This window comes from Siniperca chuatsi, linkage group LG5 (genome assembly GCF_020085105.1).
Source record: "Siniperca chuatsi isolate FFG_IHB_CAS linkage group LG5, ASM2008510v1, whole genome shotgun sequence".
Taxonomy (NCBI): domain Eukaryota; kingdom Metazoa; phylum Chordata; class Actinopteri; order Centrarchiformes; family Sinipercidae; genus Siniperca; species Siniperca chuatsi.
Window position 1 is genome coordinate 27828024 of NC_058046.1, and position 21915 is coordinate 27849938.

The window sequence follows — 21915 nt, forward strand, 5'->3', positions numbered from 1 at the left end:
AGAGGGAGCGTGCTAGGAGCTCTAAAGATTGGCAGCCATCACATACAAAGCATCACGTGATCCCCCGCATACCCTACCTTTAATGCTAATCAGTCATCAGAGCAAATTCAGGAAAATAGACTTACAAATTTTAGTCCATTTGGGGTATAATAGTTTCCAGTTTATCACTGGGCATTGGTGTAACGTTTTTCTGTCTTTCAGATAGGTGGTGGCCACAATTCTCATGAAAACCTCCTCACAGTCTCAGAAATGGTCATCAGAGAGTCTAGAGCAGTACGTGTGCAGCCTTTTAATGAGTACAGGAAGAAGTTTAATCTCAAGCCATACACCTCTTTTTATGAATTTACTGGTAAGCAGGAATAATATTGTAATTATAACTTGCATCTGAAACTTTCTTGCTTTCTCCCCTTTTTTCTCTTTCACATGCATATAGTGTAATACAGCATTTGCACATTTTTTCTTTACCAAAGTTTGATGTAAAGTGAATTCAGGTCATTCAAGTCATTGTTTTGCTTTTTCTGTAGTAACTTTGATAATAATTAATTTTTATTATTAATTTAATAACAATCTCTGTGAGAATATGGGTATACAGTAGCTCTTACAAACACTCTTCCTTTGCACTTGGTTGAATTTCTTCACATAAGTGGGAAAAAGTTAAGTAAAGTTAAGTAAACTGTAACATCATTTTGTATCTGATACAACATTCGAAGAAATACATTATTTGGTAACAGAGTACTTAGATCGCTTTTTGTTACTACGTCAAATAACTGTATACACTGATTTTTTTTCATTTATTGATTGTATGGTTAACAACCTCTAAGTTAATTAACATATGTTTTCTGTTTTCCAAACAGATGACGTAGAAATGGCCAGAGGTTTAGAGGAACTCTATGGTGACATAGATGCTTTAGAGCTTTACCCCGGCCTCATGCTGGAGAAAGCACGTCCTAACGCCATATTTGGTGAGAGTATGGTGGAGATGGGTGCTCCCTTCTCTCTGAAAGGCCTGCTGGGAAACCCCATCTGCTCTCCTGAGTACTGGAAGCCCAGCACCTTTGGAGGAGAGACAGGCTTCAATATCGTCAAAACGGCTACTTTGAAGAAACTGGTGTGCCTCAACACTAAGTGGTGTCCATACGTGGACTTCCATGTTCCACGAAATGAGGAGGAAGCAAAACCAAGGAAACTGTCCACTGAACTTTGAATTACTAATTGGCCTAATGAGTTTGTTGTTTTCCAAGAGCCTATCCCCTTTCTGTGGTAGATAACATTATTTTCAAAAGCGTCCTAAATTATCGTTGTAGTTCTGTAACTCTGATGTAACTCTATTTAGTAACTTCTGTTCCTACATTCCTACATGCGTGTCACCAGTGGTGGAAACACAAGCACAGTTAGTCAAGTGCTATACGTCTCCTAAAAGTATAAGTTCTTTTTGAGGTACTGTATTACTTGAGTATTTCCATTTCCTGCTACTTTATACTTCCACTCCACTACATTTCAGAGGGAAATGTTGTACTTTGTACTTTATTTGAGAGATATAGTTATTAGTCACTTATAACAATTTAAGATTTCACATACAAAACATTTGATCACTTTATAAAACATGATGCAAAAACTGTTTAAACTACCAAACACTATAGTAGTAGTAGTAGTAAAGAATTTGCTCCACCACGACCAGGTACAACCTGTTGTAACAAATCAATAATATATAATAATCACTGACATGGGCCATTAACAAGTACTTTAACTTTTGATACTTTGAGTCCATATAGCTGATTATGCTTCTGTACTTTTTTGTAAAATATTGAATGCAGGACTTTTACTCGTAATAAAGTATTTTTGTTTCAGTTTGGTTGACATTAAGTCTCAAAGAGCTGTTCCTAAATGAAATATTGTGATTAAAAAAAAAAGATATACCTATCCATCTGAAAAACTAGTAGCCTGTTTGAGTACCATGTGAACTGATTACTGAGTAGACACTGAAACAGGATCTGGAGTGATGAGGTTTGGAGCATATCGTTATAGTTAGAGCTTTTGATAAGGGGCAGTAATTTACATTTTTGACATAAAGCATTTCTTCATCTACTAAAGATGCTTTATATCAAAAATAAGGTTCACAGGCCATGTCTGAGTTATATGCAAAAATATCACCAAGGACTTTGGTTGTATTGTCTAAATTTTTATTGATACAGCCCCGCTTACTTTCCTTTGGTTTCAAAAAAGGTGTTAACAGTCAAGTAGCTTGATATGAGAGAATGAGGATGTCACTGAAACACGGCATGCACATAAAAATTATAAAAAATGCAATATTTTGTGACAAAGTAAAATGTCCTTGGCTGTTTCACTAAAGTCAAATACTGTACAACACATTGAAGTCTTAATGTACTTGAACTAGCCCATAACAAATAACACAATATGCATCACAGTGAAACATGATTCCTATATAAGTAATAATAAATTTAATACTACACATGTACATTTTCTCTTTCATGTTTCAGTAGTAAAATAAAGAAACCCAAAAAGTAAAATAAAGTAGAAAGCAAGACTACTAGTTGTATTCAGAAGTAGCCTGTACTACAGTCAAACTGTAACATGAGAGTAATTAATGTAACCACAGGGAGTAATACAGAAAGTGCTGTGCTAAAGCTATGAAATACACATTTACAAAAATATGTGGATGCTAATACAGAATGTTAGCCCCATAGTTTGAATTATTTATAGAATAGTTCAGCATTTCGGGAAACATGCTTATTCGCCTTCTTGCTAGGAGTTAGATGAGAAGGTCACTGTTAAGTATGAAGCTGAAGCCAGGAGGTGGTTATTTTAGCTTAGCATACAGACTGAAAGGCGATAAGAGCTAGCCTGGCTCTGTTCAAAGTTCAAAAATATGCCACCAGCACCTCTAAAACTCAGTAATTAACAGTAGTTGTTATTTTACGGGGAGTTTTGTAATTTAATTACTAATTAATTGTTTCTTGTTGAACAGTCGAGAGCAGTGGTGCACACCTGTGCTAGATGAACGGATAAACTGTTTGTTATTCGCTCAAGAAATTGTTACACTACGATTCCCTCTGAAACCACACGTTGTCGGTTTTACATTTCTGTACAGATTCAACAAATGTTTATTAGTGAGTTTAAGATGAGTTGGTAAGTGTATATTGAACTTTGACGGAACCAGGCTAGCTGTTTTCCCTTGACTCTAGTCTTTATGCTAAGGTAAGCTAATTGCCTCCTGGCTCTAGCACTATAATTGAAGACACAGGAAAATAAAAAATACATTTTCCAAGTTCTAATCCTGTGTCCCTGTACTAATTGTTCAGATATTATATGCCAATTGTAAAAAGAAAAAAATATTTTATTAATTTTTTTTTAATTAAACTCCCTCTTTTCTCCTGTAAAATTAATAAACATTTTTGATGACTTATCTTGAACTGGGGTGCATATACATACATTTATAAGATAAAATGTGTTTTGGAATGACTAGCTAACCTCCTCTGTCATATAAAACCACATTGACTGTTAGCTTGTGGATCACAGTAGTTGGCAGCGCAATATCAGAGTAGGTGTGTTTGGATTACAGTTTGTACACTTTGTTTGCATTTCTAAAGAATGTTGTTGAGGTCTAATGTATTAATTAGAAAATAATTTTAGTTCAGAAAAATGTCTGAAGATAAAGATGCTTTTGAAACTCTGTGCTATTTCACTGTGACTTCTCATCTATCTCTCAGCAAGAAAGTGAATAAGCATACTTCCCAAAATGTTAATGTTCATTTAAATAATCTTTCTCACATTATACCACTTTATGAGGGACATTTTCCCCATCATGGCTATAGTGGTGTAGTTACAGTAGGAGATGGTTGATCACATGAGGATGTCTTGGACTTGATGCCTTAATCTGTAGCTACTTATGAAATCTGGCAGCCGATTGATCATTCTCCTGACTGTTAACTAATGGGGGACTGAACAGAGGTGCAGCCACTGAAGTGGAATTTGAGACTGAATTGATATGAGTGCTAGTGCTTACAGCCATCGAAGCAGTCGCTGCTGGGTAAAAGTGGACATCCACTGCGACTGTAGTGAGGCCCAAGGAAACGTGGTGAGAAAGAAGCAGGGGAGGGTTGCCATGTGAGATGCTGAGGCTGTGGTGGATGGGTGCCACACATGCCTCAGCACTTTGCAGGGTTAATGAGGAGTGCAGGCCCTCCTCAAGTCTGGATGGTGGAGAGGGGGAAGGTGAACGGGAGGGTAAGGATGATGGAGGAGGCAAAGCATCCTGGCATGGGCTGCGGTTGTCTCCTCTGTTACTGGTCCAGTCCTCAGCACACTGCAGCTGGATGCTGGGCTGGGACAAACTGCAGCCATTCTCCTCCTCCAGAGAAGGATCAATCTGAAATAATAAGGAATGCACTCCTTAATGACAACTTAATGATCATGTAACCGATAAAATAAAGGGTAACAAGCTTATAAATCTATAGAATGCTGACGGCACCATAAGGTTTGTAATTCTAATTATACACCAGAAAATACAAATGTTGGATGGTTGAAAAAAGTAGACAGCTTTGCTGTTTTTAGATCTATACCACTCGTGAGGCAAAGGGTGGCATGAGAGGACATGTTGCTGCCATGTTGTTATCTTAAAAATCTACTCTGCTGATTTAGCATTTCACATTCTATAACATTTTTGGACTCATTATGGACAGTTAAAACAAAAAAGTATTAAAATCACTGCAGCAGAACCAGAGATATCATCTTTTTTATTCCAAGCTTTCTTCTTCCTTGTCAAAATCTGGCCCCTACATTACTCACAATACAACTCAACAGCCGACCGGTCAGTCAGAGAACTGGGTGTGTTTTGCTAGTAGTGGCTAACATAGCCTCGATCCGCTAGCCTCATGCCGAGATGGCGAGTGGGCTAAATAGGTTTGGTAAACTCACTTATTTCTAACTCCACACCCCCAGATATTTTTCATTTTCAAACTTGTGGTCTTCAGACCCAACTGACGCTGACTCAAGTGACATCACTTGACAAAATTAATCTGATTTCATACAGCTCCCTCTGGAGCCACAAATGGCTTTATACAACCTTTTTCACATATACAGTTGTACTCCCCAAGACCTATAAACAGACTTTGATGTGTACAATCTGAGCAGGGAACTGCTGTTAATCAAGTTAGCTGCATGTTATCAGCCTGAGCTTTACATACGCTGCTAACATGACTAAATATAAATTATTATTATTAGTGATTATTACTTATCACTTTCACATTTTAACTTACTATCCCATCCTTTTCTGTGCTAGCACAGTGCCAACTTGTTGGTTCAATCATGTCCATGTCATGAGGATAAAAATTCCCCTTAAAGTCAGCCAAAAAATATCCTATAATATAATATTTTTCATTCTGTCATGTTCATGAGTTTCTGTGTTATCAAACCTTTGTGTCAAGAATGGGCTCAGGATACGTCTCTACAGTGACTGAGTGGTTGTCCAGAGCAGGTTGTGTGTCCTCTTGAAGATCCTCAAATGTGGGCTCCATCTGCACCGTGACCAGGCTCGGTCCTGGAGGTCGGGCTCGGGTGTCTGATGTGTTGGGGCTCTGCTCAATCACTGCCACACAGTCATCATCTTCAAAAGCTCTGTGCAAGAAACAAAAAAACTCTGGTTTCCTGCATCTTTTACAAAGAAGCAAAAAGATCACTTGCAAGACCTTGTCTCCGTCCTGTATAATAACGTATTTACCTGTTTTCGTATGTACGTCCTGCAGCTCGACGTTCAGCGTGTCGTATGGGGACACCTAGATTCCTCTGAGCTGTCAAGGACATGTAAATTGGCTCTGAAGGAATAGTTTGACATATTGGTAAATATGCTTTATTCGCTTTCTGGTAGAGAGAAGATTGACATCACTCACAGATCTGTCTAGTAATTATGAAGCTGTCGTGAGCAGCTGGTTAGCGTAGCTTAGCACACAGACTGGAAACACGGGGGGAAATGGGGAATCACAAATTAAATAAATAAGATATAACATGTTAATTAGTGAGCTTTAAAGGTGCTAGTATGTGGATTTTGTTATTTTTGGACAGAGCCAAGCTAGCTGTTTCCTCCTGTTTCCAAGTTCCCCTTTAACAGACAGATATGAAAGTGGTATAAATTTTTGGTAACACTTTATATCAAGGTACACATATTCACCATTAATAAGGTGGAAGTACCACAAAAACAGTCATTCTCCCTTAATAACACTTAATAAATATGGTCTATTCTTGTGTGACAAAACACAAAACTACAAGTGTAAATAGTGTCCAAATAACTCTAAATTTAGTCTTTCTAACTCAGAATATATTCACCATTCTAAAGTGAGGTCTTGCTCATAACTAATTCACTAGTAGTTTGACACTTATTAACCCACACAGATTCCCTATTCTAAAGTTGCCTCTTCTTCGCACTTAGTAAATCGATTATTCTGTACTTGCACAATGTAGTGTGATGTATATCAGTTTTAGGAACTGCATGTGACATCTGTTTGCCTCCAACCTTAGTGATCACCTTACAGTGCTTTTTCATCTTTAAATTAGTTACTTCACTTATACACAGTTAGCTTTGTACATATTGTTATAGTATTTAATGTTCGTTTTTGTATATAGTGTTTTGTATTTGTGTTTTTCAGTGCTCGCTTTCGCAAGATGGTGTGCATCAGTCACTTTCATTTTTGGCAGCTCTTCCAAGCACTGAGTGTAAAAAAGAATCATAGTGACCTAACGTTAGCTAAGCTGTGAAAATCAACGTTGCTGCTACACTGGGACAATGAGATGATTATCAGAATGATAAAAAACACTATATACATAAACAAACGGTAAATACTAGGATGAAAAAGCACTGTAAGGTGATCCCTAAAGTCTACTAGCAAAGCATATTAAGATTGTAATTAATGTACAACAACTTCCTTACGTACTATCAATAAGCAGTAATTAGGAGGTTATTGAGGGAAAATGGCCTAGTAGATGTAGAATATGGTCATACAGAATAAGGCATTAATAACTGCTTTATAATAACTAATAAAGAGCCAATATGCTACTAATATGCATGCTAATAGTCAACTAGTTAATGGTGAATATGTGTACCTTAATATAAAGTGTTACTCAGTTTTCTTATCTTACTCTTCGCCCTAAAGCGAATAAGCGTATTTCCCAAAATGTCAGTTATACCTTGAAGAATAAGGATTTTTGGAAGTTTAACATGCTCAGAATGTGAAATAGGTGTGCTGACATTTGATGCGGCAGAGGATCTCTGACCTGCTCGGCTTGTTGGTGCAGGTTCATTCTTCTGGACCACTGAATAGAAGGTAACAGTGATAAAGATGAAGGCCAAAGACACACCCACTCCCACCACGATGGGGATGTCATGTTTCTCCAGCACGGGCAGCCATGATGGAGACTGCTGCGTTACTCTGGAGTGTAGAGACAAACTAAAGTGAAATCTTGCTGCTTTGCTGTGCCGCTATTTTTTATCGACACACTGCACAATATCCATCACTCCACCATCTTTTTATTTTACCTACCTTGAATCATTGCTGGTCATAGGTGATTGGGAGGTGTTCCTCTTCAGCAACTCTGTAAGCTCTGTGTCATTGGTTGATTTAGCTGATTGAACTGGGTCACCTTGCTGACTAATATTTAGCTGTACCTGATCAGACGTGTTGACCTGATGAACAACAGGAATCTTAGGGTCCAGTGTTGAAGGATCGGAGGTCTGATCAGGAGGATGGACAGTTGATATCGAAGGCTGGATTTTAAGAGGGTTTCTGTGTTGGTGTGGAAAAGTTTCTGTCTGTGGTAGAGGAGCTTGTGAGTGGAGCAGTGGATATTGTGTTGGAGATGATTGAGGTTGGGTTTGAGGAAGTGTAGATATGGTTGAAGTTGGTTTAGGCAGTGTGGGTGAGGGTTGACTGTGAACTTGGGATTGTTGAGGCTTTGTGACTGAAGACGTTAGAGGTTGTGTGGAAGGCAGATAATGCTGGATTGTCGATAGCTCAAAATGGAACTTTGGAAAAAGACGTTGAGTAAATGATTGTTGAGGATCAGAATGAGATATTTGTGAGAGGGTTGGTGAAGGCTGCCGATGTGTTTCCTGATGTAGAGGTTGACCTGGGTGTTTAACTTTGATTTGAGAAATCTGGGTTGTGGTTGGCTCATAGTGGGATTGGTAAAATTTACTTTTTGTAATCAGCTGGTGAAGTTGAGTTTCAGATTGGTGCAATTCAGCTTGTGAAGCAGAAGACTGGTTGACTGAACCAGAGAGGCTCGTTTTAGTTTGGGTTACAGGACTCTGTGATGGAGTTGCCGTATACGAATCCAACTTAAGAAAGCGAAAGGGTCCACCCACTGGAAGCTTTGACGGTGGTTGAGACATGGACGTCTCAGTGAAGGGCTCTGTGATTTGACTGGTTAGAGTCACAGCACGGCTGTTAGAGCTCTGAGAAACAGCCTCTATCAATAATTCATCACTAACTTGATGCTGAAATTGTGTACGTGATGATGTTAATGTTAAATGGGATTGACTTTCAGTGAGTAGATACTGAAGGGTTGTACCCAAACCTTCACTGGGGACTACTGATGTCTGGCTGTGTGTTATTGGTCGTTCACTAATTGAAATTAAAAGAGGATCACTAGTCACTGGCAGCTGGGTGTGAAGATATACTGACTGGAAGTTCGGATGTGGAGGAGGTGGTAACATAGGAGGCTGCATCTGAGTGACTAACAGCCTAGTTGGATTGGTTGCTGGCTGATTCAGGTGGTGCTGTAAAAGACGACCAAGTGACCCTGGTGGCATCTTTAGCTCAGCCGCTGCTCTCCTTGAAAATGTAGAAAATGTGGTAGCTCTGTTTGTTGTAGCATCACAGTGTGATAAGCCTGGAAATAGTAACAAAAAAAAAATCAAACAGTCAATGCCTTGTTTTCTTTCATATACCCAATACAGTGTTTTATTACAACTTGGGTTTTCAGAATCAGAATCAGAAAAACTTTATTGATCCCCGAGGGGAAACTCTTTCGTTGCAGCTGCTCACTATCATGTCAATGCACACAGGAATAGAAGTACTAAGCAGATCAAAATATAATACACTAATATACTTTTATGTCCATAGCTCCAGCCATCACTTCTATTAGTTAACATTGTTGTCACCAAATGGCTCAATCTTGAAGCTTGTCTACTTGTGCTGTAGAAGAAGGTAATCAGAAAAGAAAAGCATAACCCAACACAACACAACTGTCCGCCAAAAATGAGTAAAACAGACAAAAATTCATAATTTTCAGTAATAACTTCTGACAGTTTCCACTGTAATATTTTTTGCTAACATTGTAATATAAGCTCACACAGACAACAGTTGTGTTAGCATATTAGCTTGCTGGGCTACCCCACAGATGCCTTCGGCTGCCTCCATCAGTCACACGACTCTCACCTTTCAGGTCGTAGCGGCAGCTCGAGACAGTTTGGGTTACAATTTTACCATTTGCCTTGGGTTTGTCTTCAACCTGTTTGATTGCCTTTTTTTTTGACCGGCTTTTTGCTGTTGTTGCCCCATTGTACCTATTTTTAAGTTGTTGTTATGCTGTTGTTACAAGATCTCAGCAATTACTTTGATGAGAACAAAGTTATCATAACCTACTGAACTAATGGTTGGAGCTATGAAAATCAAAGTTTTGCTTTAAGTACATACATGTGGCCTCCTTATGCTGTGACTGTACATGTGGATGATGTGTTGTCTCAAGGTGTTGCTCAGCCATAGAGTCACTGGAGTGGGAAACTGGCAGTTCTTTGCTACTCTTGGTGCTCTAGAAAATATGAAAACAAAGACTCTTAGTTTCAGGACAGCCACACAATCAGAAATTACCTGAGCCACAAAACAAGTAATAAGCAGGTAATAGGCCACAAGTATCAGAGCAGTGATGTTACCCATTGACGATGGAATGTCACCACATATAAAGTAGTAAAGAGCATGCGCAATCAAGAATAATTCACAACTTCTGGACAGAGACCACACATGAAAACTGAATATAGAGTCCGCACACTGGAAGCAAAACAGTGTCACCACACAAGCCACAGCAGAGATTCTCACAACGTCATTACTCACAGCAGACAAAACCAGTCTTGTCTGCTTGCCTCTATCAGCTGGATGATGTTCAGCTTAGGACAGCGGACAGCATGAAAGACAATCAGCAAGAAAAAGAAACTTGTGCATATGGGGTCAAGGAAGCATCTTGTCTTATAACTATATGCTGTAAGTGTACACGTGTGTGTGTGTGTGTGTGTGTGTGTGTGTGTGTGTGTGTGTGTGGATGATTTGCAGAACTTAAACCTCAAAGTGCATGTAAAAATAATAAAATGTAAAGACAACACTTCACACACACAAACACTAACTACCAATGTACTATGATAATAAGACAATATATGTGCGTGTCTGTTTTTAGTAATATGATGTATTTGTCACTCTGCCATTGAAGAAGAAATAACAGTGAAGTAGATGTGAACATACCTGTGACAGTGAGGATGGTACGTCTCTGATGTCGTCCTGCTCGGTTCTCAGCAGTACAGTAATATTCCCCTGCATCAGAATACTGCACACTGGAAATATGCAGAGCTCCGTCTTCTACATGGGCCATAAGATAACAATTCATAAATCACAGAGAGCTGAAACGCATTCACATCCAGTTTCGGTATTGGTAGATTAGATTTTCATGTGTGTTTCCACCTCTTCCAAGGAAGATATTCATGAAAACAGCTTCCAATGAGAACCTGGTGAAAAACCTGATGAAAATAAAACGCAAAATGGCTCCAATCACACTTTGGACTCACCATCAATGTGTCTGTCTTCAGTGGGACTGATGGGGGATTGTGTCTCTGCTCTGCCCCTAGTCCAGGTATATGTGATGGGCAGAATCCCTACAGCCCTGCACGGCAGGACTACTGAAGCCCCGATCCTGCAGTTCTCTTGGCCCCCGAAAGCCACTATGATGGGACTAACTGGCAGGAGGAAAGAGGAAAATGCAGTCACATTTGCATTTTAGGCAGAAATTGTATGTGCCACATGATGAAGAAAATGAACTTGGTATAATTAAAATTTTTTAATTACAATATCATTATTGTACCAATTTGTTAGCCTGACATCGCCAGACCAATTCGCAGATGTTAATTAGTCTGGGACCTCTCAGTTCATTTTCGATTTCCAAGGGTGTTATCAACGGGCGCAGACCAAAATGCCACTAGACACAATTGGAAAGACCTACAACCAATCAGAGCAATGAAACGTGTGATGTAGCGCTGAGCGACGGAAAAATTTAAACAGACTACAGCGTGCAGAGATGAGTTGTGATGGTGTAGCATCGATATGTCTATGAATGAGTATTGCCGTTTTTGCCATCAGAATCCAGAGGTCCAGTTCGTTTAATACTGACGTGATAGTGGATTCAACCGAACATTCCACATCAGCGGCAGCCATCTTGGTTGTTTATGAAAATGCCTCCTCTGTACAGTCAACATATCAAGACCGCCCCATATTAGATAAATGGTTGTGATTGGCGCGACCTGGGCCAGCTCGGCTGGAAATCTGTCTGAAAGGGAGGGGGACCAGACACATCTGCCAGAGCAAATAAAACATGAGCTCGCAGATTTGTCTGGTTCCCAGGCTACCAATTTGTAACACCTGAAATAGAGTACAGTTTTGTGACATGTGACAAGCATTTAGTGCAAGAAAATACAATTTTGTGCAACTTGACCATTGTTTTGTGCACAAAATGCACTTTTGTATAATGTCATGTTGTCTTTTTAGAGGTTTGTGAGGTCCAATATCGTATAATATAGAGAAATGCAAGGTATTTGACAAGTTCTCACTTCAAGTTTCTTGGTAAGTACTTGAAGTATATGAAATATTGACTATTGAGGGTACAATCCTCAATTTGTGTACAGCATCTTTCTGCCCCCAACATCGTATCATGGTTGAGTCCATGTGGTCTGTAGCCAATATAGCTATGTGTGCTCAGTTTGTTTTTGAATACAGACTGTACTGAGCAGCAAAGAGCTCTATACATGATTTGTACCTTAAAAAGTGAATATTCACTACAATATTTAAAGTGAGAACTGTAATGGTGTCTCAACAATCTGAATCTTACCTAAGGTGTTGTATGACATTTCGTGACCTTTATGCCACAAAAGTTAATTTCTTCAAATGCTTGCTAAGTGCATGTCATGCAAGTGGTCCTGACCTGACATGGACTATTATAACTATTGATTTGAGAAGTAGTTAGTACATTACATTGCAATTAAGTTAGTGTAAAAATTACCAGCAACTCTCAGCATTGCTGTGCTGCGGCTTTGGCCCAGTGTGTTGGAGGCCTCGCACACATACACTCCCTCGTCATAGCTCCTGGCTGACTGGATGTAGAGAGTGGCATTTCTCAATCTGTATGAGAAAGATTTAAATGGTCATATAGTATAAGGCAGTTGTCGTGGTACTTCATGTGGTTTTGCTAGTGAGCAAATGGGGTTACAAGACAGAAAATATTATTCACTGTCTTCCCTTTTCAATAAAGTCACTCACCCCAAAGCAATCTTGCCTCCAGTCTGCTTGGAGTGGCCTCTCTTCACCCAGCTGATGGAGGGTAGAGGGTGACCTGACGCCTGACACTCCATCACCACCCGAGCACCCACAGGCACTGTCAACACCTGGGGCCACAGTTTCACCGATGGAGGGGCTGTCAGGAAGAGAAAATAATTATTAAACACGCAGGTGAAGCAACAGTGTTCCCAGTGGCACAGTTTTGTAGGTCTATGGTAATGTCATACCTTGCACAGTTAGGGCTGCTCTTCTAGAGGTGAGAAATCTTTGAAGTTGGATATTGGAGGCCCTGCAGAAGTAGCTCCCACTGTCGTACTCCTGGACACTGCAGAGAACAACGTCAAGACACACAAGCTTGTAGAAACCTTGAAAGCCTGAAATTTGGTTGCAGGTTCACAAAACTGATGATTTACAGAATTTTACGGAGCACTAATGTTATATACAGTATTAAAGGTAAGTTTGTATAGGTAGGTAACCCCAATTGTCACACTAAACATACAGTATTAAACAAAGTCTATATAATATATTGTAGAGGTTAGTTAACATTATTAATAACTATTAATATATGCATGTTTCTCTTATTTCTCTATGAACTGCTGTTAATTTATCTACCCTTATCGTAATGTGTTACCAACAATATAAACACAAATTGACTCAGAACACATGAACATCCATCACAAGTCATGTTCTCAACTACAGTATGCAAATGTACAAAAACAAACAAAACACATAAACTCACACTGGGGGAAATTACCTTTTTAAACACAAGTCAAATGGCATGTCTTTAAACACACACTATGCATACATACGAACACACACACACACACACCTATGGAAGAAGAGGTCTCCTACGGGCAGCACAGTTACATGCGCTGTGGGAGTGAGAAGTTGGTTGTTTTTGAACCAGGACACCTGAGCTGCTGGTCTGCTGTATGGAGGCCTGCAGGTGACTGTAACATTTTCTCCTCTCTTCACCGTCAGGTTTGTGGGCTGCTGGACGAAATTCCAGTCCATCTCTGGAAACACAACATGTGCATCATTTAAAGATACGTGTCGTTCCTGTGTATGTACTTTTTACAGTTTCCCATTGAGCATCAAGACTCAAGAATCATGTGTGTGAGTATACATAAAAATTAAAAAATAAAGAACAAAAAGAAAAAAATCCTGACGGGATTATATCTCTTGAGCTATTTGACGTTTAAAGTCCCTAAATCTTTCTCATATATCTAAGTTACAATCTGTGATTTAGTTTGTTTCTTTCCCTGTTGTTATGGAGGAACTCGAGCCAGAGAATGTTGCAAACGTTGTTATTTAACTGGACAAAAAAGAAAGAAAGAAAGAGGGATTTACAAAAGAGTCACAAATTAATACATTAAAAAACTATATTATAAAACAAAATCAATGAAAAGTTTGATAAAATGTAGACTAAACAATACAAAAATAAATTGTAGAATTTGTAAATCCATTTGACAATGTAGTTTTTACAAGAGAAATGTATGGCTGAATTTAAAAATAATGTTTTTAAGGATAAATTTTAGGTATAATAATTATTCTTTAATTGTTTCAGTTGTTTCTCTCATTTTTGAGAGCGCACACACAGTGAGGTGCAGACCAGTGTGAGCTTTAATGCACGTCCATCAAAATTAAAACACATCGCACAACTCCTCTCCAGTACGCTACGCGTTCTTCACCAAATGTTTTCGGCTATCTTGCTTTCATCAGGGTGATGCTCTGTCATGTGATTGATATATCACCATAGATACCGTGAATACAAAAATGTACTTTTAGTGATGGAGGTGATTTAAACACACTGTCTTTTGGAAAAGCAATCAGATTTTGAGAAATGATGGGTTAAGATGAAAAAGTGTTTGCTAGGGAATAAAGTAAAAAGTTTGTAATGTTATACTCTATATTTATGGTTATAGATATTATACTAACAAGGAGATTGTCTAAATAGTATTTTTGAACCACCACCCTGATGAAGGCAAGACAGCCAAAAACAATTGGTGACTAAAGCATGGTGTACTGGAGAAGAGTTGTGTGACATATTTTAATTTAGATAAAAATGCTACATTAAACAATTTAGTTTCCTGCAGATGTTGGCACACAGTACCAGCTGGAAGAAGGAAGGCTGGCTGCGACTTGATTGACTCTTCCTGGTTGGATGCTTCACAGTGATACGAGCCCTCGTCCTCCTTGGTCACATTCCTGGGGAACACAGCCAGAAATGAGACTTTATATTCTGTCTGGCAGGAGTATAAAAGCACTTTTGGAGCACTGACGCTCCAGACAGTGTGGCTCACAACTTGTTACAAACTATATATGTATATGTTAAACATATTTACTAAAATATGTAAACTCAATGCAAAATAAGCGTAATTTTTATAGTGTATAGTTCTTGGTTCATCATTACAATTTGGCCAAAAAAAAGCAATTAAGAATTAATATTCCTGTTGTCCCATGCAGTGTTGGACCTGAATGTGAGCAGCTGTCCATTGTTCTGGAGGCTGAACGAGGCCGAGCAATTCGTCAGGATGCAGCCGTCTTTGAACCAGTGCACCATGGGAACAGGGAAGCCACGAACAGCACAGTGCATGGAGACCTCTGTTCCCATAGCAACAGTCATGTTGTCAGGGCCCTGGATGATCTGGAGTCTTCTAGGAACCCCTGCAAGGTAGAGTGCCAACACTTTAAGATATTAACCTCACTGCAAAACAAAAAACAAAAATGTAAATAAGTCATTTAATGTAGCACTGGGTCTTGAGAAGAGAGAGTAAAAATATTTCAATTGGGAATGGATAATTTATATTACTTCCAAAAGAGATTTCAATTAAAGCTACATTTTTGTGATACTAGTGATTTGCCTAATGCTGCTCTGATTCAATACTTACAAAAATACTATAACAAGATGCATTATCAAGTGCAAAATGATAGTTTTCACTTCACTTAAGAATGATACAGTCTTCTAACTAAATAGACATAATAAACACAATTTCGGTGACATTGGTGTTTATTTTTGATAGACTGACCTGTTAAGTGACAATTTGCAGGTATGAATTGACAAGTGTAAGAGTAAAAAACAGTAAAAAAAACACACCCTGCACAGTTAGTTTAGCCGGCTTGCTCTTCTTGCTGATGTTCAGTAAAGGACTGTGCGTGACACAAATGTATATCCCATCATCCTCTAATGTTACGTTGAAAAGATGCAGAGTGCCTGAGGTCTTCTTCTGGTTACCACCTCCATACTCACCCTGAACACGAAAACACAGTTTGAAGCATACAGTATAAAACATCCGGGTCAAAAGGTACAATAATATTTCATTTTCATCTTCGTTTTGGCCTGATTAAATGAAGAATCAGACGGGTGGAGTTTGTTAATTGTAAGATATTAAACTGGACCAAATTCATTGACTGGACCCATCTAGTAGCCAAGAAAGGCTAGGTCTGGGCTATTGGCTGGACCTCCAAATCCTGAAACAAGGAGGTCCTCTGGGGACAATAGCCTCTAATGTTCACACAGGCTCCTCTGGAGGACCCTGACTGAAGAAGCCAGCAGTAAAGAAAGGCCATAAAGAAGGTTTATAATATAAGCCAATTACCCCAACAAATGATGGTGGTGTTACTAGTCTTGCATTTTATTTCTTTCATAAGTGGTAACGATATTTCAGTTGTCCAAGGATGTCAAATTTGGATTCACTTCAGGCAGGAAAAGGTGGATCTTGTTGCCTTGAGACAAAGGACTTATAAGCCTTATATTGTATTCTCTGTCACCAAATGATGAACCACTCTTGGAGGTTGGATCTACAGTGTTTTCAAATTTACCTTGACACATTTCTTAGCACTGCCTGATCCCTCCAATGGTTGGAAAGAGACAGACAGGAGAAGTCATACTGGCAGCCCAGAAAACCATCCCCTGGTGCATGAAGATGACTTATGCATAAGATGGAGTCTTGTAAAATATTTCAGAAGTGGTTTTAAGTACTCTGAGCTTGACCAATTTCCACCAGTTGTTGAAGAGCTCCTGCTGCATTTTACCACTATTAATAAATAGGTGTCATCAGTCTAAAGCTCTATCAGTGCTCACCTGAATTTGTCTACCTCGTGTGACCAGTATCCCATCTTTGAGCCAGGTGATGCTTGCAGGAGGTGAACTTTCCCCTGACACACACTGGAAGAAAACTCCTTCTCCTTCTTTGATGGTCTGGTCCTGGGGACTGAAGAAAACATCCTCCAAACCTGGAGCACACAGTATAAATAGCAAATGGACATTAAAGACAATCAGATGGCATATGAATAATTTGTCATCACTACTTTATGAATATTTCATTGAAATATCTAGATACAGTATGTTGGCATTTAGTAGACTTTGTCTTGGGCATCAGATAACTAGAGACACATTCATTGCAGTGTATCCTCAACTACCATGAATCCTTCATGATGTTTAGAGGCAGCAAACATCTAGTGGTTGGACTTACCCAGTTGGGATGAGGCTGCCAAGCTGGACAGGATGAGTAAGCAGAGGTGGGAAGTCATCTGTGGGAGCGTCCAGATGGAGACACAGACATGCATCCTACTGCAGAGCCCCTCGGGAGGCACGAGGAAACCACCATACAGCTTCATCCATGGTGTCAGCTGGGGAAGTGTGCACACAGAAAAGACAGGCAGAGTTTGAATTTGAAATGTGGTCAATTTCAACCTTAACTGTTATTTCACTTACTATCATGGACATTGATGCAGATTGTTTGCTTTCTAACAGCTTTGTAGTGTCTAGTCTTAATCAGGCAGTTGGCATGCTAAAAATGAACCCCGAAGCACCCAGAGTATTTCTATAATGATGCAGTTACATGCGCTAGGTAATGAACTGTGTACTGCAATGGTTAACTTTACCCAGTACCAATGGGTCAGTGTTATTTTTTTTATATTACTGTTGGCTTATTTAACCAAACTAAAATATGATTATTTTGACCCAGTGTTAAACACAACAAGCTTAAGATTCACCGTAAAACTGTCACAAATGTCTTGTAATTTGTACAAAACGATGTGCATGACATTCAAAACTGCAAAGGATTCACATGTTAGTAACAATCAGTAACAAATAGTGACATGTAAGTTTAAACATAGCTTGAGTAGATTATAACAGTTTGCAACTATATTTTAGTAAAATAGAAAATAACACTACTGGGGTCAAAAAAAATATTTAGCAACATTTTAACCCAGTGATTTTAAGTGTGCAGGATGATGGAAAAAGATCCTCAGTGATATGGATATTCATTTTTCATTTTCTTCATAAACACTCACTGCACCATTACCACATCCTATACAACAGCTGTCATTTCAACACAGCAAACGCCACTGAACCTGCCGTTTGCATAGATTCACTTTTGATCAGTTTCCAGCAAATGTATGCAGCAGATTAATTTAACATTACTCTCTCACTCTCTCTCTCTCTCTCTCATTCTGTCTCTCTCTTATTGCCCTCCCCTCCCTTTTCCCTTTGCTTCATTCCTATTTTCGTTGTGAGTCTGTGGCACTGCAGCAAGCTGAGCTTTGTCCTCTTTTTAGTCCCTTGAATGGGCCAGGCCACTTTATAGAGCTCGCACTGTGGCCCTCCACTCAATGAAAGTGACATGAAAAGAGGCTGCGGGGCTTTGTACTATGAAGATTAGTTATTGGTCCTCTGCAAGGAAAGCTACCCGTCTGATCACATAGGCTTTCATGATCCTCAATATGTCCATGTAAGGGCTGATCCTTTACTGTTTGAATGTGCCACAAATTTTGCTTATGCAATGCTGAATTTGCACAAGTAAATATTAGGGGATGTTGAAGGGAAACATGCCAAAGACATAGTTTTGATCTCAAGAGGCTCATTTATGATTAAAGGGTTAAAACTGAATGTGTAATCATGAGGGTTAAAGGGTTCGATGTTGCTTTGCAAGAATGTGAACAGTTGCACAGAGAGAAACATAAAAAGATGTTTTGTATCAAATGTATCAGTTAACATGTTTTTAGGCAAAAACTGTATCATGTAGTGCAAATTTTAACCACATTTCCAGAAAACCAGATTCAAATTAATATGCGTTCCCATTCACTACCTTTATGCATATATTAGGGGTGGTGCTAATTCTCCAGTCTGGTGCCATTAAATTGTTGCAGAAGAAGAGGGTGCAACAAGATGCCGCAATTAAAAGAGAAACCATGTCGAAAATGTGATGAAAATATGCCATTTATGTTTGTTTCATGATTTAATTTGAGGAACGTTACAGCATCCTTATTGGTCCAAACAGATCTAATGTTTTATCTGCCATTTTTAGTGCCTATTTTTTCACGATAACATTATTTTTTTCTTCAGAATTCCCGGTGCTTACACTCCAGCATTAAAATGTGCACAAAAACAGGAGGATGGAAACCTACTTAAAACTTAAATGTAAAATTTTTCTGGTCTTAAATGCTTAAATACAGTTTTCTGAACTTAAATTATTTCATAGAAAACATCAATGAATAAACGACTTATAAACAATATGATTAGACGATATTATTTACCCCTAAATTAGATTTGAATTGTATTATATTACTAACAATCAAACAAAATAGCATCATATTATCAATATTGAGGTTTATAGTCAAAAATTTCATCACTGTCGAACTAAATGCATCAATGAATTGCTTGACTGGTTCAGCAGGGCTAGTGGCTGGTTATACTCGCATAATGCTAAGAGCCTGTGGGTGTGTATTTGTTTGACTAACACGGCTCACAGCAGATCATTAACACTGTTTAGCATGTCATTAAGTTGTTTTTGGGCACCCACTGAGTTGTATGCTCTTTCTTTCAGTACAGATTAACAAAGTCAGTTTCTAGTCACTTAATCTCTGAATCAAATGAAACAATTAAAGGAGATGCTGAATTTGTATGACGAGTGAATGAAACCCACCTTGAAATGCAATCCAGCCTATTGCATTGCACATGTGACAAAACAAAACACATTTTTACATTTCTCCAAATGTTGTAGTCTTCAAATGAGACAGAAATAAAGCCTGCAAAAAAATGAAATGTCACTGTTCAGTCAGTCACAGTCTCACAGGTACTTATAAGGAAGCGTTTGCCTGTAAACGGGACTAAGATGGGCTCTAGCTCCAGTGAATGAGCTGAATGTATCACTTCAGAACAAGAGGTCAGTAATCTGGAGTTATAATTTATATTTAACCTCAATCACGTCCCCAGCACCTAAAATGATTGTAGGACAGTGATAACATTTCATTTCACTTTGATTAGAGTGCTGTTCCATTGAAAAGTGACATAAAAACAATGAATTGAACGTTTCGCTTTTCATTTTGGCTTCTTTTCAAAGCTTAGATTTGAAAAGATTTCATTAATTTAATTTAGATTTAAATGTGGCACTACTGTACCTCCTCTCCAAAAGATAGTAATTTAGCAGTAGTGGAAAGTAACTTAGTACATTTACTCAAATACTGTACTTATAAATAATGAATAAACACAGTACACTACACTGAATGATCAGTGGGGTTTAAAGGTACACGTAGTAAATGCAAGTCAGACAATACGGATGCTATTTTCACAAGATGTTCATGATGCAACACATTTCTATCCATTCCAGTGCCATTGAAAGACCTTTGAGAGTAATGATACTTACTCTGCACGTGTCCAAGGATTGTTTCTGTGTTGGTCAGCCCATTCGTCTTCTCTGTAGTCTGTGCAGAACCTCTGTTCTCCTGATGCATTTGCCGAGCTTCCAGCTGGGCGAGAACAACTAGCAACAGCCGCAAGCATGTGCTGGACACACTCCTCCCCCCTTCCCACACACACACACACACACACACACGCTGTGCATTCTCATTCAAAGCCAACAGCTGTAATGAAGCAAAAAACCCTTAATTGTGTACCCATTATTTGGACAGTAAACAGATGCAAAATTGATAACACACTACACTCTCCTCACAAAACAATAAATTAAAATGTGAAGCCAAGTGCCCACTGTAGTGAGTGAAGCAGTCTGATATTAGAACATGTGAAGGAGTAAGATTTTCAAGGGAAAAAAATGCTACATGGCCAAATGTATGTGGACACAAAATTACACCCATATGTGATTGTTGTACAGCTCATTCTAAAGCTATGGGTATTAATGTACTGCTTTAATAGCCTCCACTGTTCTGAGAAGGTTTTCACAAGTTTTTGGAGCCTGGCTGCAGGGATTTGCTCCCATTCAACCACAAGAGCATCAGTGAAGTCCAACACTGATGCTGGGCGATAAGTAGAAGTTCCAGTTCATCCCAAAGGTGTTGGGCTCTGTGCAGGCCAGTCAAGTTTTTTCACACCAAACTCTGGAAACTATTTCTTTATGGACCTGGCTTTGTACAGCTGGAAAGAGCCTTCCCCACACGGTTTCCACAAAGTTGGAAGCACACTAAAATATATGGACCTACAGATCATTGCATGCTGTAGCATTAAGATTTACCTTAATTGGACCTAAACCATGAAAAACAACCCCACAAAGGTACATAAAAGTATGTGGACAGGGGCACATTTTTTGGGCTAAAAAGTGTACATCTTTCAATCTGATGTTGGAATAGATCTACAGTATATTCCAGCATCTATATTTATACATCTGCAACAGAAATGTGAAGATGTGAATAATGACACACCTTTGCACATTTAATATGCATGTTATAATACTCACCTTTAAACTTGTTGCTATGCATAAAATGTAAAGTTCTGCAAATATTTCAGTGTTTCTTGCCAACAGGACTTTTAAGGCAAAATGTTGACATGTATCTGTATGTATGTGTCTTTACTCTTTTATCATTTTTGATGATGGTATTAAGTTCACTGCATCACAGTAAAGGCTGCTGAGCAATGTGTCTAGCTTGACTTTCACATTATAGTTCTTTCTATCTCATTCTTCTGAAGTAACACTGACACTGGTTGTGTTAGTGTTACATTGCCAGCACAATATTGTGTACGCTAACATCACAGCGACACTAAAGACACTTGCTAATTAGCAAATGTTTGCATGCTAACATGGTAACACTATACCTGGAAAACATCAGTACGTAGCCTTGTCATTGTGTACACGTTAGCGTTAGCATTAGCTCACAGCAGCACTGTACTTAAGTACAGCCTCACAAGTCTTGTTTTAACCATAAAGTGACTTCCTTTTCTGTTAAGAGAAAAGTACATTAAAAGACTGAGACGTGAATGCAGTGGCTTCTGTCTCACTTTTTTCATGCATGGCTGCAGCTAACATACTGTAGTCTTTGCACATGTCTACTGGGGCCAGATGAAGTCCTTGCAAATGTA

At 38.8% G+C, this 21915-nt stretch overlaps 2 protein-coding genes across 3 annotated transcripts in view; one reads left to right on the forward strand and one right to left on the reverse strand.

Moving 5' to 3' along the window:
* LOC122876676 (prostaglandin G/H synthase 1-like) overlaps nt 1-2476 on the forward strand; it is a 19065-nt gene extending 16589 nt beyond the window's left edge. The window contains exons 10-11 of the mRNA XM_044197283.1: nt 202-349; nt 855-2476. Coding sequence (XP_044053218.1) covers nt 202-349; nt 855-1204 — 498 coding nt within the window. The 3' untranslated portion in view covers nt 1205-2476. The remainder of the gene's footprint in view (nt 1-201; nt 350-854) is intronic.
* LOC122876675 (titin) lies at nt 2167-20370 on the reverse strand. 2 transcript variants are annotated; one of them, XM_044197280.1, is made up of 20 exons: nt 20252-20339; nt 19532-19634; nt 17078-17234; nt 16687-16838; nt 15700-15853; nt 15077-15269; nt 14716-14810; nt 13432-13618; nt 12830-12927; nt 12585-12738; nt 12328-12446; nt 10844-11011; nt 10524-10637; nt 10122-10174; nt 9708-9822; nt 7551-8901; nt 7285-7439; nt 5738-5831; nt 5433-5634; nt 2167-4387 (listed from the first exon to the last, which is right to left on the reverse strand). In XM_044197280.1, exons 3-20 carry the CDS (start codon nt 17220-17222, stop codon nt 3902-3904), a joined length of 4035 nt encoding a protein of 1344 aa, XP_044053215.1. In that variant the 5' UTR covers nt 17223-17234; nt 19532-19634; nt 20252-20339; the 3' UTR covers nt 2167-3901. The 2 variants fall into 2 exon arrangements, with proteins under 2 accessions (XP_044053215.1, XP_044053216.1); XM_044197281.1 differs by lacking the exon at nt 19532-19634 and having other exon boundaries at nt 20252-20370.
* Between the last annotated feature and the right edge of the window lie 1545 nt (nt 20371-21915).

What these genes read in the sequence shown, in the direction of transcription:
- LOC122876675 (XM_044197281.1), bottom strand. Translation starts at nt 17,222, where the DNA reads ATGAAGCTGTATGGTGGTTTCCTCGTGCCTCCCGAGGGGCTCTGCAGT. An exon ending in GGCAGCCTCATCCCAACTGG is followed by an intron (nt 16,839 to 17,077) that starts GTAAGTCCAACC and finishes TGTGTGCTCCAG; the next exon opens with GTTTGGAGGATGTTTTCTTC. An exon ending in GGAGGCAAGATTGCTTTGGG is followed by an intron (nt 12,447 to 12,584) that starts GTGAGTGACTTT and finishes TTTCTCATACAG; the next exon opens with ATTGAGAAATGCCACTCTCT.